Source organism: Lynx rufus, unplaced genomic scaffold (genome assembly GCF_022079265.1).
Source record: "Lynx rufus isolate CCGP_SWC_20201006 ecotype Redwood Valley unplaced genomic scaffold, mLynRuf1.p SCAF_27, whole genome shotgun sequence".
Classification (NCBI taxonomy): domain Eukaryota; kingdom Metazoa; phylum Chordata; class Mammalia; order Carnivora; family Felidae; genus Lynx; species Lynx rufus.
This window is the reverse complement of record NW_025814842.1, coordinates 6333104-6350012: the sequence shown is the minus strand read 5'-3', so window position 1 is coordinate 6350012 and position 16909 is coordinate 6333104. Positions and strand designations below refer to the sequence as shown.

General features: G+C 44.8%; 1 protein-coding gene across 1 annotated transcript in view; it reads right to left on the bottom strand.

The window, feature by feature from the left end:
* Positions 1-1473: 1473 nt before the first annotated feature.
* Positions 1474-16909, bottom strand: part of ARPC1A (actin related protein 2/3 complex subunit 1A) — a 29686-nt gene continuing 14250 nt past the window's right edge. The window contains exons 4-10 of the mRNA XM_047089237.1: positions 14394-14616; positions 11737-11844; positions 8906-9118; positions 6529-6604; positions 6099-6292; positions 3736-3826; positions 1474-1874 (exon numbers count right to left, since the gene is read on the bottom strand). Coding sequence (XP_046945193.1) covers positions 1836-1874; positions 3736-3826; positions 6099-6292; positions 6529-6604; positions 8906-9118; positions 11737-11844; positions 14394-14616 — 944 coding nt within the window. The 3' untranslated portion in view covers positions 1474-1835. The remainder of the gene's footprint in view (positions 1875-3735; positions 3827-6098; positions 6293-6528; positions 6605-8905; positions 9119-11736; positions 11845-14393; positions 14617-16909) is intronic.

The window sequence follows — 16909 nt, the reverse complement described above, 5'->3', positions numbered from 1 at the left end:
GAGGGAAGGCTTGGGAGGCAAGGTGACCAAAGTAATGCCATTTTGGTTTTAGGTTGACCCTTAACCTAAAAGTCAGCAGATCATAGTCAAAATATCTGACTCATGGAAGACTGCAAGACTACACTCCTGGCAGTAAAAGCCACAAAGCTAAACATTTTTTTTTTTTTTAAGTTTATTTATTTGAGAGAGAGAGTATGTGCATGTGTGGGGAAGAGGAAAAAGAATTCCAAGCAGGCTCCTTGCTGTCCGTGCACAGTTCAATGCGGGGATCGATCTCACAAACCATGAGATCATGATTGGAGCTGGACACTTAACTAACTGAACCACCCAGGAGCCCTTTTTATTTTGAGAGAGAGGGAGCTTGCGTGTGCGCACGCATGCATGGCAGAGAGAGGGAGAGAGAATCCCAAGTAGGCTCCATGCTGTCAGCACAGAGCCTGACATGGGGCTCGATCTCACAAACTGTGAGATCATGACCTGAGCCGAAATCAGGTGTTGGACGCTTAACTGATTGGGCCTCCCTGGACATTGCTAAAAATTGCTCCCTGTGGGTAATTCTGCAACCCTAAGACAATGGAAAAACTACCAATGTAAAGGATAAACCCAAAGTTAAAGAGCATCAGCCCCTTTCTGTACAATTAGCTAATTTTTAAAACCTTATAAAACCTTTTGTTAGGGGCACCTGGGTGACTCAGTCGGTTGAGCATCTGACTCTTGACTTCCACTTGGGTCATGATCCCCTAGTGTCATTGGGTCAAGCCCTGCATCGGGCTCTGCACTCAGTGTGAGCCTGCTTAAGGTTCTCCCTCCCTCCCTCCTCCTCCCTCTCTCTCTGCCCGGCTTGTGCTCTCATAGAATTAAAATAAAGCAACTTAGAATTTAAGATTTTACCCTAAGGGGCGCCTGGGTGGCTCAGGGGCATCCGACTTTGGCTCAGGTCATAATCTCACGGTTTGTGAGTTCAAGCCCCGCGTCAGGCTCTGTGCTGACAGCTCGGAGCCTGGAGCCTGCTTCAGATTCTGTGCCTCCCTCTCTCTCTGCCCCAACCCACTCACATTCTATCTCTGTCTCTCTCAAAAATAAATAAACATTGGGGCGCCTGGGTGGCGCAGTCGGTTAAGCGTCCGACTTCAGCCAGGTCACGATCTCGCGGTCCGTGAGTTCGAGCCCCGCATCAGGCTCTGGGCTGATGGCTCAGAGCCTGGAGCCTGTTTCCGATTCTGTGTCTCCCTCTCTCTCTGACCCTCGCCCGTTCATGCTCTGTCTCTCTCTGTCCCAAAAATAAATAAACGTTGAAAAAAAAAATTTAAAAAAAACATTTAAAAAAAAAATAAAAATAAATAAACATTAAAAAAAAATTAAAAAAAAAAAAAACCTGGTTATAAAGATTTTACCCTAAAAATTAAATAGTTTAATAAAGAATTTGTCCATAGTTTTCTACTAAAAGTAGTTATAACGAAACAAAGCCAAAAACACATTCAGTATTTTTATTTAACTGTTTAGCAGACAATTTACATATCTCCCCACCCTTTCCTTTAAGTTAGTGTGACAATTTTCCATAATAAACTACTTCAAGAGAAGCTTTGGTCAAGAATGGAATGAAATAGCAAAAAACAAAAAACAAAAAACCCAAATCATTGCTGCTTTTTTAAAAAAACCAACACTTTCACCAATTATATTCAAACAAAAACACACAAACAATATTTGCGTGATACGTGTCTTCAGTGTTTCCTTGCGGCTGGCTCTCCTCACCACCATGCAAACGGCGGGCCGTGTCAGCACACTTTGTCACTTTTGTCAGTTTGTCATGCTGGATCTGGGAGGCTCACTCAGCTTCACATTATCCGGAGGCCCTGGATAGAAGACTCCAAGGTCTTGAAAATGGCAGGAAGAACACCAAAGGTTACTGAGGACTGTCGGTCCTGGAGTCTTCCCCCTGACCACCCTCTCCTCCCTGACCTACCTCCAACAACCCCCCTACCCTGTGGCCCCCAAATCTGGCCCTGCCCACCTGTGAGACATGCTCTCCCAGCACTGGGCCCCCCATTGGCCCTTTCCAGCCATGTGCTCCCCTGTCCTCATGGCTCCAAGCCACAGGATCTGGAAGCGCTCCCGCCTGCATGTTTCCTCCCTGTGCCATTGGCCCATAGTGATGAGGGCCAATACGTGCATGTTCTTTGCCTCCTCCTACGTCACAGGCCACGTAGCAGCCAGCCAGGTGCACAACACACAGCAGGTGCTCAAAGGCAGACGGACCAAGGGGAAACTACCCTGGGACCTCCTAGCTTAGAGGGGTCAAAGAATAAAGTGTAGAGTGTAACTGCCCAGGGAGCTAATTTCACAGCCCTGATGCCCAGGATGGAAAGTGCCGGAAGACAAAAAGGTGGGAGGGTGGGGAGAGACTTTGAGTAAGACACTTTGTTTCTCCCAAATATTCCGGAGGCTATTCCATATTATGTATTTCACCCAAGGAGCGGGGGCGGGGGGACACCGAACACGGTGGAAATGCACAGGCAGTAGCAAAACTCTGTGAACGTTAACCTGTTTTGGAGGTTAACCACTGAGAGATTAAATTTACAGGGCTGCACACAGGGGCCAGCCTCTCCTACTCCTGCTCCTCCTCTCTGGTTCCTCATCTTGTCCACCATCTGCCCAATGGCCAAGCCAGAGTGTGAGGGTCCCCCTGCTTGTTCCTCAGTGTCACGATGCCCTTCCATTTGGCCTCTGAAATCTCCCTCCAATGCAGAAGTTCTGGGTCACAGCCCCTGCCACAGCTGGAGATCGTCTCCTCACTGGATCACGGGACTCCCCAGCCTCTGCCCAGGCCGCCCACGCCTTACTCTCTGGTGCTTTGCCGTCTGGCTCTGGACCAGCTCCTGGGTGTCTGCAGACAAAGCCCAGCTCCCTCTCTCTGACCACGCCACAGGCCCTTCTAGTTCCATCTGGTGCTTCTGCAAGACCCACATCACAGTGCAAACCACCGGTGGTGCCTCCTACCAGAACGTGCTCTGAGCTCGGCTGGTCTGCACCTGCGGCTCCTACTTGCCCCGCGCCCCCGCGTGCCCTGAAATCCCACTGCACCTGGAGATACAGCTCAGCCCATCCCTTCCCTGCAGCGCTGGCAGTTTATGTGCCCCCCGAATTCCTCGGTGTAGAAACACGGGCACTGGCTGCTCTTCTGCAGATCCACCTAACCCCTACCCCCTCTGCCACACGAACCCCTCTCACCTCGGTGTCCTCAGTGCCTAGTACGAGGCCTGGCACCCAGCAGACACTTAGCAAACGTTTACTAGATTAATGGGTGTAAACCACAAAAATGTATCTATAAAGACACTGGTGCCCAACACAGGGCCAGCTACAAAAACAGCACTGAATTTTTTCCTCCACGGATAAATGGACATCTAGAAGGATGTACCCCAAGTCACTGAGAAAGTCTGGTTTTCTTCCAATGGCTTTCAAGTCTTAAGGTTTTTTTTTTGTTTGTTTTTTTGTTTTTTAAAGTAACCTCTACACCCGATGTAGGGGTCGAACTCACAACCCCAAGACCAAGAGTCACACGCTCCACTGACTGGGCCAGCCAGGTGCCCTGACTTTGGTTTTAAAGACGACTACAGTCTCCTGTTCTACATTTCTGATGTGCACTGGATTTGACATTTTGTTCCAAGAAATGAGAAACATTCTGGTCACAGGAAGAATTTCGCACAAACAAGATTTCTTTTGAAAAGCAGAAAATACCTTGAAATCCCAAATTGTCATGGCTCCATCGATGCCAGTAGTGCAAAATTTGCGACAATCTTGTTTGTCCACTTCATAAATAGACACTTGACTGAAAAGAAGGAAAAACAAGAGAGACTGTAAGATATGTGGTGGGAGTGAGTCCCAACCTTCCTAACAGTGTAAGGGCATTTTAAGGAAATGGAATTCCCAACCGCAAAATATTAAGTTGTCCATCAAGATTAGGCTGCGGCAATCTGCCTCAGAAAACATTCAAGTGCACCTCGTTACCAGACATCCAGAAAAGTCAAGACTGAAAAGAGAGAAAAGGTAAGAAGCTGTATTAATTACAGTGACGCAGAGAAGCAGGACGAGCCAGGCACACAGCATGCAAACTGCCAGGGAGCAGAGTGTGGGCAGGACCACAGCAATGACGGAGATGGAAACAATTAAAAACAAAACAAAAACAAACTAGAGGCAGGATAAAGCATGACTGAAATTCAACTGGCTCCAAACAGAAACTCCCAAATCACCCTCCAAGACAACCAGGGCCTGTAAGCCAAGAGCTCTCCCTGCTCTCCCTGCATTTGAAACTAATCACTGCAAACATGAGCAACACTCAGACACCCTGCAGGATTCCAAGCAAGCAAAGTAGAGGAAGAGATTAATGCAGCAACTTGTCTTGGCCTAATTATCTGAAAAACTTTCAAGAAAATCAATTCCACAGCTCAGACAATATTTTTCTTTTTCCTCTGAAACGTCTAGAACATTCTGTCTGGGGAAGGAGATGGCAAAACGGTGCACACGGCCTGTTTCTGTACAGCCTGTAAGCTAAGAATAGCTTACGATTTAAATGGTGACAAAAAAATGAAGACTATTACTTCACGATGTGAAAATTATGCGGAAATTCAAACTTCTGTGTCCATGAAAGTTGTACTGAAACACATCCACGCTCATTTAGATACATACTGCCAATGCCTGCCTGTGTGCCACAACAGAAGTGCACAGCTGACAGAGCCTCTATACCTTCTCAGGACCTAAAATATCTACCCTCTGGTCCCTTACAGAAAAAGTCTGCCGATCCTTTGCTTAAGGGCAAAGAGGATTTAATATCTGCAAATAAAAGGAGCCTTGCCAATCTCCAAGGGTCTTTTTACTTGAAAGTCTCAAAAGATGCAATGAGTTGTTTCCTTCCTGATACATAGTCTGCAGAGAAACTTCAGAGAAATTCATAAGAAATAGTTTTGAAACTCATTCAAGACAAAGAACCTGAAGTGTGGAGAAAAGTTCCGTTAGGCCTCCAAGTTATTAATTTTTTTACTTTTTTTTCTTAACGTTTATTCATTTTTGAGAGACACAGTGCAAGTGGGGTTGGGGCAGAGAGAGAGAGGGAGACACAGAATCCGAAGCAGGTTCCAGGCTCTGAGCTGTCAGCACAGAGCCTGATGTGGGACTCAGACTCACGAACCGTAAGATCATGACCTGAGCCGGTCGAACACTTAACCAACTGAGCCACCCATGCGCCCCTCAAGTTATTATTTTTCAAGAGAGTGCAGATATTTTCAGCCTATTTTAAGTCCAGCAGCCCTTTCCATTGAACGTGATCACAAGCACAAGGTGCATTTAATAATTCTCTCAAAGAGAAAGTCTAGACCTTTCTGTTCTTCTTCCCACCATCATCACCACAATGAAAATCTCTCAACACCAAAGGTCTAATCAAAAAGAGAGAGTTCTGTGGTACCTAACTCTGACCACAGTCATTTAAAATATCAAGAGCAAACTACACTTCTCTAGAGTTAAAACAAACAAACAAAAAATCAAACCTTTTGGATAAAACACAGTTCACATACGCCTGATGAAAACTTAAGTCAAGAAACTCCTTGGTTTTACCATATGGTATCAAATAATTCTGTTTCTTTCATTAAATCATCTTCTTACTGGTGTGTGTGACTAGAAACCCACGGCTGAAGTGACGGGTATAACCAGTGTTCCTGTCCTGTGCTCACTGAGAGGAGCAGGACGTTCAGGAAGGTCTCCTCTCGTTCTCAGCCACGGTCTAAGAATGCCAGCCCTGGGAGGAGGCGGCTCACACAGCGGTGGCGGCAACAGGACCAGTGCAGCTCGAGGTGGGGGAGGCTGTCTCGTGCCATCTGCACTTCAAAGGACAGAATGACTCTGTCACAAGCTGAAAATAAGAGTGTGCAGTCAGGAGGCTAGAGACTTGTCCCTGCTCTTGTTCCCAAAGGAATGTCTGGGCACACAGCACACACGACTGGCACAGGGATCCAGCCAGGAAACAAGGAGGCAGAAAGGCATCTTGGTCACCTAAGCGCTTCTCTACAGGTGGTCGGGGCCCTGGCTGCAGGTGGCTGAGTGGCACCTACGTGATGCTATTCTGGTGCAGCGTCTCCAAGGCCGTGTTGCGGTCCTCAGTCGTGGCCCTCTTGTCCATGTTGCGGAAGCGCTCCATGGCGGACATGTTGCGCTGGATGCTCTGTTTTGGAATGTCTAGTTTGGAGACGAAGGTCAAGCAGCCACGGTCATCGTAGTTAAAGAGCATCGGGCAGCAGTCATGGCCCTGAAACAAGACATCGGTCAGGCCTACCTACCAGCCCCTCAGCAGAACACTCACCACCGCACTTAAACACACACAGACACGCACACCACACACCACACCGCCCAGGCTCACAGGCCAGCTGTCCTAAAAGGCTGTGCTGGCCTGTGAGAGCACAGCAAGTCACAGAGCACGTGCTGTTCCCGTCCTGGAGAATTAAATACAGTGTACTGCGAGGGGAAATAAAGAGAAATACTCACGGCAGCTACAACGCTGTTCTCCGAGACAAATGACACACTCAGCAGGGGCAGGAACTCCGTTTTCAGAGTTGAGACCCTAAATACAAGAACAATTGTTAAATTGAGATGGAACAGACCACACAGCTTCTTTATAGACACAGAAGATGACTAAGGACCCATTTTCACAGGTGCTTGGACAGTATAAACAAGCTCTTATGCTTAAAAGGAGCCCCATGACCTACACTTTCAGGAATCAAGAATCTCAAGCCCGACACAGCCCTGGGGTAACCTGCAGAAACAGAGGTCTTTGGCCTCTCTGGCCTGGGCCCCACCTGCTTCTGGGGCCTCCCCACTCATGACAGACTGGTCTACGGCACGGTCCCCAGTGACCCTTATTCTTTCCCGTCTTTTGCCTTTGCTCCCACACCCTTTACACACATGCTTATCCGAAGTCCACATGGTTTCTGAAGCTCAGCTCTAATTAGATCACCTCCATGAAGCTTTCCTGGACCTCTTCACCCTAAAGTGGCTTCTCCTTTCTGGCCACCCAACACTCTTCCTGTCACTGTCACTGTCACTCATGACTGAACGCCTTGTGCTGCCATCCTCTCCTCGCCTGTGCTCACCCTGGGCTCCCAGAGAGTGGGCACAAACATCTGAAGAGTCTATTCTCTTTTTTTCTGCCAGGCACTGGGGAGGAGCTGGAGCCACCGATGAATATGACACTGCCTTAGCCAGCCAGGATCTCACACAACTGGGCTGGGGCACATGTGTGTACACGTACAGATAGTAGTTATCTGCTCCAGCACCTGGCCAACAGGTCACATAGAGATGGCAGGCACACACGTTGGTTGCTGAATTAGGATCTCAGAGCTTCATGTAAAAGAGAAATTTAGAAAACTTCATGTAAAAGAGAATTTAGAAAACTATGTCTAAGGAGACCCCCTCCCCCCTGCCAATACCACTGGCATCGGATTAAAGTCCTAATACCTCATCTTAAGGCCTTACTGGGGCACCTTACTATATAAAACACTGGCTGTTACTACATAAAACATTTATGTTCGAGAAGGGGAAGGGTGGAGAATGTCATCTGACTTGCAGGACTGGAAAAGCCAAATCATAAATCAATAGGAGGGCAGACAGGGGCTGGTAATAAGCACGTGCTAAAAGCTTATTACAGATTACAACAAACTGTACACAAATCAAATAACTATGACATCAAAACATTACTGAATAAAAAGCAAATTGCTGTACAAAATGTATAGCATAACCCCATTTGTGTTAAAAATGAAAAGATACATGAAGTACCTAAATGTGTATAGAAACCTGGGAGACCACAACATTTAAGGTGGTGTTTTCAAAATAAGTAAGAGGCGCTTGGGTGGCTCAGTCAGTTAAGCATCCGAATTTTGATTTTGGCTCAGGTCATGATTTCATCGTTTGTGAATTCAAGCCCTGAATTGGACTCTGCATTGACAACCACAGTGCCTGCTTGGGATTCTTTCTCTCTCTCACTCTCTGCCCCTCCCCCACTCTCTCTCTTAAAATAAAACAACTCCCCCCTCTGCCAAAACCCACAATTCAATCCACTTAGGAAAAAAATATTCTCTCTGAAATGTCACTTTGTTGTCACCATGCAGTAGAGGGAGGCAGAGTCACCTGATGTGAGCAGTTCTCAGCACACAGCAACAAGTCAGGAAATCTTTAAAAGGTGGGTAACCTTTAGCTGCCAATAAAAAAGGATTCACCAGGAAAGACAAAGATTCATAAGGGGAAGGAATTCCAATCATCATCTCTGTCCCTCCAACATGATGAGCAGATAAAAATTCCGACGTCTGACAAGGTGCCTGGTGCCCTCCCCAAGGCTGGGCAGGTGTCTCACTCACAAATGAATCACTGTAATTCGAGTTCTTCCAGCATACTCCAGACGAACTGGCATCGGGGTTTTAAGTATTACTGGATGGAGTCCCAAATGAATGGAGTCACTGTTCCTTGACTACAGAGTAAGAACTTATCTCCTACTTAAGGCTGGGGGATGACATTTACCTGTCGTAAGGAATCCACAGTAACAGACTAAACTAACCACGTGAAGGAACTCTTAGCAGCAGCAGCAGCAGCAGCAGCAACAGCAGCAGCAGCAGGCCAGGAGGGTCCTTCAGAGGAATCACCATCACTACCTCCATTAAGAAGTGTTTCTGCAAGTGAGACCTAACTCTTTCAAATTTCCCCAAAAGGACAATCTAAACGTGTGTCTGGGACTTCAAAGGCGGCCCTGTGGTTCTGGGTCAGAGTTTTATGCTCACATCCTGAACCGGCGCCCAGGGAAGAACAGCCTTGGCCAAGCTGCGGAGAGATCCCAACCCCACTCCCTAACTCCAAACAAAAGGCAAATACTCACTGTACGCTTTTTGAGGCATCGGCAACGGATACAGTGCTGTCATGGCTGACCCAGGCCAGGCGGCTCCCACTGGCAGAGAAGCTGACCCCATGCACCCAGCCACCAGTGCCACTGCCACCAAACTCTGACATCAGCTGACCAAAAGGCATCTTGCTGCCCCATGGCGTACTGGCCGGCTTTTCATCCACTTCTTTAATGTAGGCAGAAAACACTCTGTAGTTTAAGGGGCAGGAAAGAAGGACAAAGCAGGTGAAAATATGTGTATAAAGAAACAGGCCACAGGCAGCTGCCGTAAGGGGTCTTAGGATGCAAAGAGATTAATCCTTGAAGAGCAAAACATGACAAAGTCACACCCACAAATCTCTTAAGACAAGAATGGTCTCAGGCGTAGGGGTGCAGTTCTAGAAGTAATGAACACAAAGGCCCTTCTCCCCCCCAGGAGTGCGGAATTCTGGGGGAGGGTCCTGCTGTCACGCCGCCCCCTCGCACATGGCAGACCCCGCTGAGCACAGCATTCCTTCCTGTCTCAACACAGTAGGCCAGGAAGCCCACACAGCCCAACGGCAGGAGAGGAAACTATTTGCTACGCTGCAATAAAGCAGTGGTATGAACCCATTTAAAGAAAGGGACACCCAAGGAGGAAGCCAAGGGAGACCAGTGAGAGAGCAGACAGGCTCCCCCTCGTGCTATCAGGAGGGCGGGCTTCACGCGGCCCTGGGCTCCCTGTCGCGTCTCTGTGGCAGGTTATGGTCTGGGTTGAAGAAGGGTGCTTTCCGGCCTGCTGTCAGCAGCCTCTCTCTCGAATTCCACGAAGTTGTGTGTGAGGAGGGATAAAGAGAGTCTGGGAACCACCCCCCCCGCCCCCGATGCTATTTCTACTTCATAGAGCCTCTCTTCAAGAACTTCTGGACCTAGAGACTCCCTAAAATGATCTGGGATATTTCCTCCCAAATGACAATGACAGCAGCAGCTCTGGAAGAGGCAGAGGACTAGGGAGGCAAAAGGCGCAGTGAGATTACAGGACGTGACCTCAGAATCACTGGGCTTTATTTTTTTTTATTGAGTAGAGCTGACACACAATTTTACTTTAGTTTCAGGCATACATCACAGTGATTCAGCTTCGCTACGCTTTATGCCCCGTTCACTGCTGGTGCAGCTGGCATCTGTCACCATACACCGCTCTTGCAGCATCAGTGACTATATTCCCGGTCATTCCCGTGACTCACTTTGTAACTGGAAGCCTGTACCTCCCTCTCCCCGTCACCCATTGTACCCATCCCCCCACCCCCCTTCCCTCTGGCAGCCATCAGTTCGTTCTCCATTTTTATGGGACTGAGAATGAGAATCATGAGAATCACTGGGCTGTAAGTTAGCATCGCAACGGCCACTGCTTTAGCCACCGGAGACCAAGACATAGCTGGTGGTTCTCAGACGCCAACTCGAGAGTGCGACCTGAGCAGACTCTTACCCACAGGACTACAAGTCAAAGCAAAGTTTATTTCTGGAAAGTAATATTAACAAAAGAATTGGTAACCTATTTTCACAGTCAGATTTTTTAGACACAGCTTGATAACCCAGGTGGTATGGATCATTCAGTTTCATCTTCTACGGGAGCTAGAATGACTCTGGATAACATGTCACAGACAACAAAACTTCTGAATTCTCCTTAAGAATGTCTATGCATCTTTGCTGTTACACTGATTCTTAAGTAGAAACAATTTTTTTTTTTAATTTTTTTTTTTCAACGTTTATTTATTTTTGGGACAGAGAGAGACAGAGCATGAACGGGGGAGGGGCAGAGAGAGAGGGAGACACAGAATCGGAAACAGGCTCCAGGCTCTGAGCCATCAGCCCAGAGCCTGACGCGGGGCTCGAACTCACGGACCGCGAGATCGTGACCTGGCTGAAGTCGGACGCTTAACCGACTGTGCCACCCAGGCGCCCCTTTTTTTAAGAACCAATCATTTTCCAGAGAGTGCCTTGACACCCCTGTACCCCCCATTCCACAGCCAAATTCCCACACGTATCTTTAAAAACCAACCAACCAACCAACCAACCAGTCAACATGAAGTAACATTTATTTGCTTTTCTTCTAAGGGAAGAAAGCCTTCTTGATAAAGAATAACTTTAAAAAGAAATTACACCGTTTGACCTTAAAGCTCTTAGCAAAGTGGCTGTTTCTTCTAGCCTCCCACGAACAACAAATAAAAAAGCTTTAACTGAAAAGGAACAACAGTGCAGTAATAGCTCAGCAGTGCACTGTTCAGCTATGCTTTGTTCATTTTAGCCTCACTCTGGAATCTGCCAAGTCCCTGCCTGGGTTATCAAACAAGAAACAATACTGTGGTGCGAGGGCCACTAGATCACTGCTCCAAACACGGATGCTCTGCCTAAGGTGAACTTCCGGGCCCCACTCTTACATCTCCCCACTCCCGCGCCTCCAAGTCCACTTCCCTCTACCTCGGCCTCTCTGGTGCTTGCTTTCCTAGATCACAAGCTCCACTCATCTTCGAATCCCTTGCAGTGCCTAGCACAGTACTTTGCAAAGCAAAGAAACCTTAAGAATATGTGAAAGATGGGGACGCCTGGATGGCTCAGTTGGTTAAGTTTCTGACCTCAGCTCAGGTCATGATCTCATGGTTCGTAAGTTCAAGCCCTGCATCGGGCTCTGCAATGACAGTGCAAAACCTGCTTGGGATTCTCTCTCTCTCTCTGCTCCTACCACACTTGGGCTCTCTCTCTCTCTCAAAAATAAATAAACTTAAAAAAAATATGTGAAAGATGAACAATGAACAGATCAATTCTGCCTACCAATTCTCATTTGTTCCCACCTGCATTTGAAATCACACGATCCTGCTGCCAGCAAAACATTGTTAGGATGCCAATCCAAGCTGAGGACTGTGGAGCGAATCGGCTTTTTAATGTGCTTGCTGACCCACCTACAAAAGGAGAAAATCCATTTCAGTTTATCCACACATCAAGCAACAGCTCCCAAAGGACCTACAAGTGCGTGTCAGGTGAAACACAGGTGGCTACCAGGACTTCCGCCAGAGACCGGAAAGGAGAGAGGGAGAAGAGCCGTAAATGGTCCTTTCGATTCTGTCTTTTATAACATTCTCATCACAGCAGCCCCTTCTGAGCCTTCCTGGCTATCATGGGATCCCCGTTAGTAATTATATTTATGGATTAACTCTGGATACGGCTCCGTGGAATTTCAGATTACATGTGACCTTAACCTTTCAGATAAAAATTGCAGTTTGAATTACTTACATTTTTATGATAAACATTTAGTGACTTGTTATTTCATTTCGGGTTAAGTCTGGGTTGTAAAATAACTTCATTTCTTTTCTAAGCCTCTGTGAAGCTGCAAATTCTTTTTTTTCACAGAGGAATCACAACCAAGAAAATCACAACCTCTCAGGAGTTCTAATTCTCTAGCTCCACTCCAGGGATATTTATGTCTGAGATTTATGTCTGAGATATATTTATAACTGAGATCAGTTATTATTCCGGCTTAGCTAATTCAACTTCTCCCCCTAAACTGCTGCTTAAAAACCAATCATGTTCTGCTGTTCAAGAGCTCAAAGACTGGGGATGCCTGTGTGGTTCAGTTGGTTAAGCATCCAACTCTTTAAAAATAAACATGAAAAAAAAAATTAAAAGCATCTGACTCTTGATTTCACTTCAGGTTATGATCTCACGGTTTGTAAGATCCAGCCCTATGCTGGGCTCCGTGCTTTCAGAGCAGAGCCTGCTTGAGCTGCTCTCTCTCTCCTCTTTCTGCCTTTTGCTCTCGTGTTCTTTCTCTCTCAAATAAACTTAAAAAAACTTAAAATAAACTTAAAAAAACTCTCTCAAATAAACTTAAAAAAAAAAAAAGGTAAGAGTTGAGAGACTGAATATCAAGCCAAATGCCCATCTTTGAATGCCAAATTACGTTTCCATAGAATCTGTCTTAGGAACTTATATAAAAAATTTCATTCTGAAAAACAGACATTTTGACTTTCTTATAATGAAGTTATTTTAAAGGCTTTTAGAGATTATTTTAAAATATTTACATCATTCCAATAAAATGTTGTTCTATAGCCAAGAAACGCCTCTGAACATATAGCTTGTTCAAATGACAATACCTTGCACTACAGTACAGCCCAATTTACCTATATTCGAAACTATTTTTCAATGAATAAAAATGTGAGCAATCTCTGAGACTGAAGGTTACCTAGGAAGGAAAATTTTTCTTATCTATTCATTACAGTGAGTCTTCTAAATGATTTTTGCCAGGCAACGTTTTGTTAGACTTATTTTTACATGTACTTGAAAGAAAAATGCAAGTCTTCAATTCCTAACTGAATCGTTGCAAATTTACAGACTTTCTTTTCAAAGAATCAAAATTTCTGAGATTTCACTCAATTACAAAACATTAATATAATCCATTCCTTTCACTGTTTCAGTAGAAAGGAAACAGTAACGCTAACACAAAGAGTAATGTATACTCTGCTATTTTTAGTGCAAATACAAACACTGCCAGATTCGTACTAAATGACAATTCCATGTTGAAGGCTACTTACCACCCTTTCTGAGTGCATGCCAGATAGAGCAGAGTTGTTTTCTTATTAAAGTAAGTGGGAAGGAATAGGTAAAATAAGTTACTTAGCCATAAAATCAATCTCTGTATTTTGAGTGGCTCAGCTATAAGTAATTTATACAAAAAGTTTAACAAGCTGATCACAGTTCCAAGATTCTGGTCAATTTTTACTTCAACAGCTCAAATGAGTAAAATATTATACGAAGACACAGATTTGGTTAGCAAATAAATTAAAAAAAAATTCTTAGCATTTATTTTTGAGACAGAGAGAGACAGAGCACAAGCGGGAAAGGGGCAGAGAGAGAGACACACACAGAATCAGAAGCAGGCTCCAGGCTCCGAGCTGTCAGCACAGAGCCCAACGCAGGGCTTGAACCCAGGAGCTACGAGATCATGACGTGAGCTGAAGTCGGATGCTTAACCGACTGAGCCACCCAGGCATTCTGGTTAGCAAATAAATTAAAGAAAAAAAAAAAAAAAAAAAAAGGCGAGCACTGTCATCTGTAGGAATCATAGATATTTTGTATCTAAAAAAATCATTCCTCAGGTCATGGGAATCTCTCAAGTTTATGATTTCCCTGTTAGAGTAAGAAAACAGTTTGGACAGCACAGACTGAGGAGAGCAGCATCTTACAGTACATACTAGTTATGATTTCAGAACATAGGGCCACAGGTCTCTATCAATATGAGAAAGATGTGAGATTTGACCCAATGTGCACACAAGAAGGAAAAATCTTCAGAGGAAATGGAGATTTTCAGAGGAAAAAAAAAAATCTCCAGATGAGGAAACACTGAAGTTATAGGTAAGCCTTCACCCAGGGACTCACGAAGTCACCAAGAACACAGGTGGTCCAAAGGTGTAATTCCACAGACAGAAATAAAAAATACTCAGCTGTTGCTCACCAGTCATTTTCAGACTCAAAGTAACAAACAGAAATGAGTCGTGCTCCACTTCCCACAGCAAATTTGTTCTCTAGCGGGGACCACTTGACAAAAGTTGCTGCACGATTAATTCTCAGGATCACCAGGGTTGGCTTCCAGACACCATCTTTCTGACTCCAGACATAGGCATTGCGGTCTGCCCCGCAAGTGACGATGCGGTCGCTCTTGGGAGCCCAGTCGATACCTGCAAGTGAGGCGTGGTGTCATCTGCTTTGTCTGGCCCATGATAAAAGCCATGAGACAGCCAGGGGGGGCACTGCCACAGCAGGGCTACACGGGGGCCTGGTATCTTCCTCCCCAGCCCCGTCCTTCCCCCATCTATGGTCCTGATTGTCACCTCACACTCAAAGGCAAGGTTTCTCTGCAAAGTTCTGCAACTCAGGATCCTCTACAAGGCCAGGGAGAACAGACCTGTTTCAGAACTGTGGGGGGTAAAAAACTAAGCAGCAGCATTTTTCCACCTGTTCACAGGTGGAAGACCTGAAGATCTTTTTTTTTTACCTCGTTATTAGATATTTGGTGGGGGGGGAGGGGTGTTTAAAGTACCATTATTCATTCATTAACAGACCTCACTCCATGACATTAACTGAAAGTCTGCCACATCTAAATAAAACAACATCAGAGCAAATTAAAATAATCTTCAGTAGAGGGAAAATATAAATTGTGATTCATTATACATTCTTCTGAGGGTCACTGTCATTTAAACTAACCTAAATGATACAAGTTCTGGAGAGAGTCCTTGAGTATCTCTGCATCTAAATTAGAAAGAGGTCTACATATGTATCTGAACATAAGGTTTATTTTTCATATCTGACCAAACCTTTACTTAATTGGTGGGTCTGTGAAGGATCCCAAAGTCAAGATCAGTTTGTTATATACCAAGAGTAAAATCTGCTATGACTCAATCATTTTATAGTTACTTGATGAGGTTATTTCCTATAAATATCATTCCACATTGAAGGTATTATTGGAAATGAAGGAAATATTACTAATTACTATAGGTATCTAAAAATTAATCATTAACATTCTTAACAGGTATATGGAAAAAAGTAAGATGACTACAAATCAAAGTGTCCACTGGTCATAACACACAGTGATTTCAGTTGTATGAAGAAAGAGTTAGTTCATTCATTCATTCACCTATGGGAATAGTCTGCTCAATTATTTGCACCACTGAGGGGAAAAAGATGTGGGGGAGTGTATTCTAAGTGATGTGTATTTTGACTATAAATCTATTTATTATAGGATCATCTTGCAACCTTATTAGAGTTAAAATTTCATTTTTAATTACAAAGGTAATACTCACATTACTATAAAACAAACACCACAAAGAGACATGCAGGAAGTCAATAAAGCCCATTCTTATGTCCATACACATTTCTCCCCCACAATGGTATTAATATTATGGCAAACATTTTTTCTGCTTTTTATAAATTAGTACTGGTTTACACATTATTTCAGAACATTGCTCTTATCATAATAATTTCCCAAACATCCCAATGTTGAATGTTTTGTTAGTTTCCAACCATTTATTAACAGATAACACTGGACTAAACATTCAGGAACATACCTTTTTGTTCTGGTTAAAATGATCTATGATAAACTCCTCAAAGTGTGATGCAAACTAGTTATTTTTATGAGTGTCTTGCTTACTTTCTTTTTTTTTTTTTTAAAGCTTATTTATTTATTTTTGAGAGAGAGGGACAGAGCACGAGTGGGGGAGGGGCAGAGAGATAGGGAGACAGAATCCAAAGCAGGCTCCAGGCTCTGAGCTGACAGCACAAAGCCCGATATGGGGCTCGAACTCATGAACAGCAAGATCATGACTTGAGCCGAAGTGTAACACTTCACTGACTGAGCCACCCAGGCGCCCCGAATGTCTTTTCTAAACTTGATTATAAGCTTCCTGACAACAGGAAGCAATCTCTGAAACTACTGTGGTGGGCAGACCACAGACCTATGGAAGTCCCCTCCCTCGAGGTGTGCGCAGGACCTGTGACTTGCTTCTAATCAATGGAATGCCACAAAGGTGATACGATGTACATTTGTGGACAAGATTACATTAGGGTGTGGCAGCCCTCATGAATCTTACAGCTGCAAGGACATGAATTCTACCACCAACAATCTGAAGGAGCTTGGAAGTGGATCCTTCCCTGGTCGAGGCTCTGATGAGAACTCATCCTTGGCTGACACCTTGATTACAACTTGTGAGACCCTAAGCAGGGATCCCAGATAAACCATGCCCAGACTCTTGACCCACGAAAACTATTAGATAATATATGTGTTTTGGTTAAGCTGCTACGTTTGTAGTATTTGTTACACAACAACAGAAAATAAATACGTCCTCTAACATCCAGAATACTGCCTTATAGTGAGAAAACTCAGGGATTTTGTGACGATTTGACAATCTAAAATTTCACTCCTTGTTCCATGTGATCACCACTCTAATTAAACACATTCATGTTTTATAAGAACTC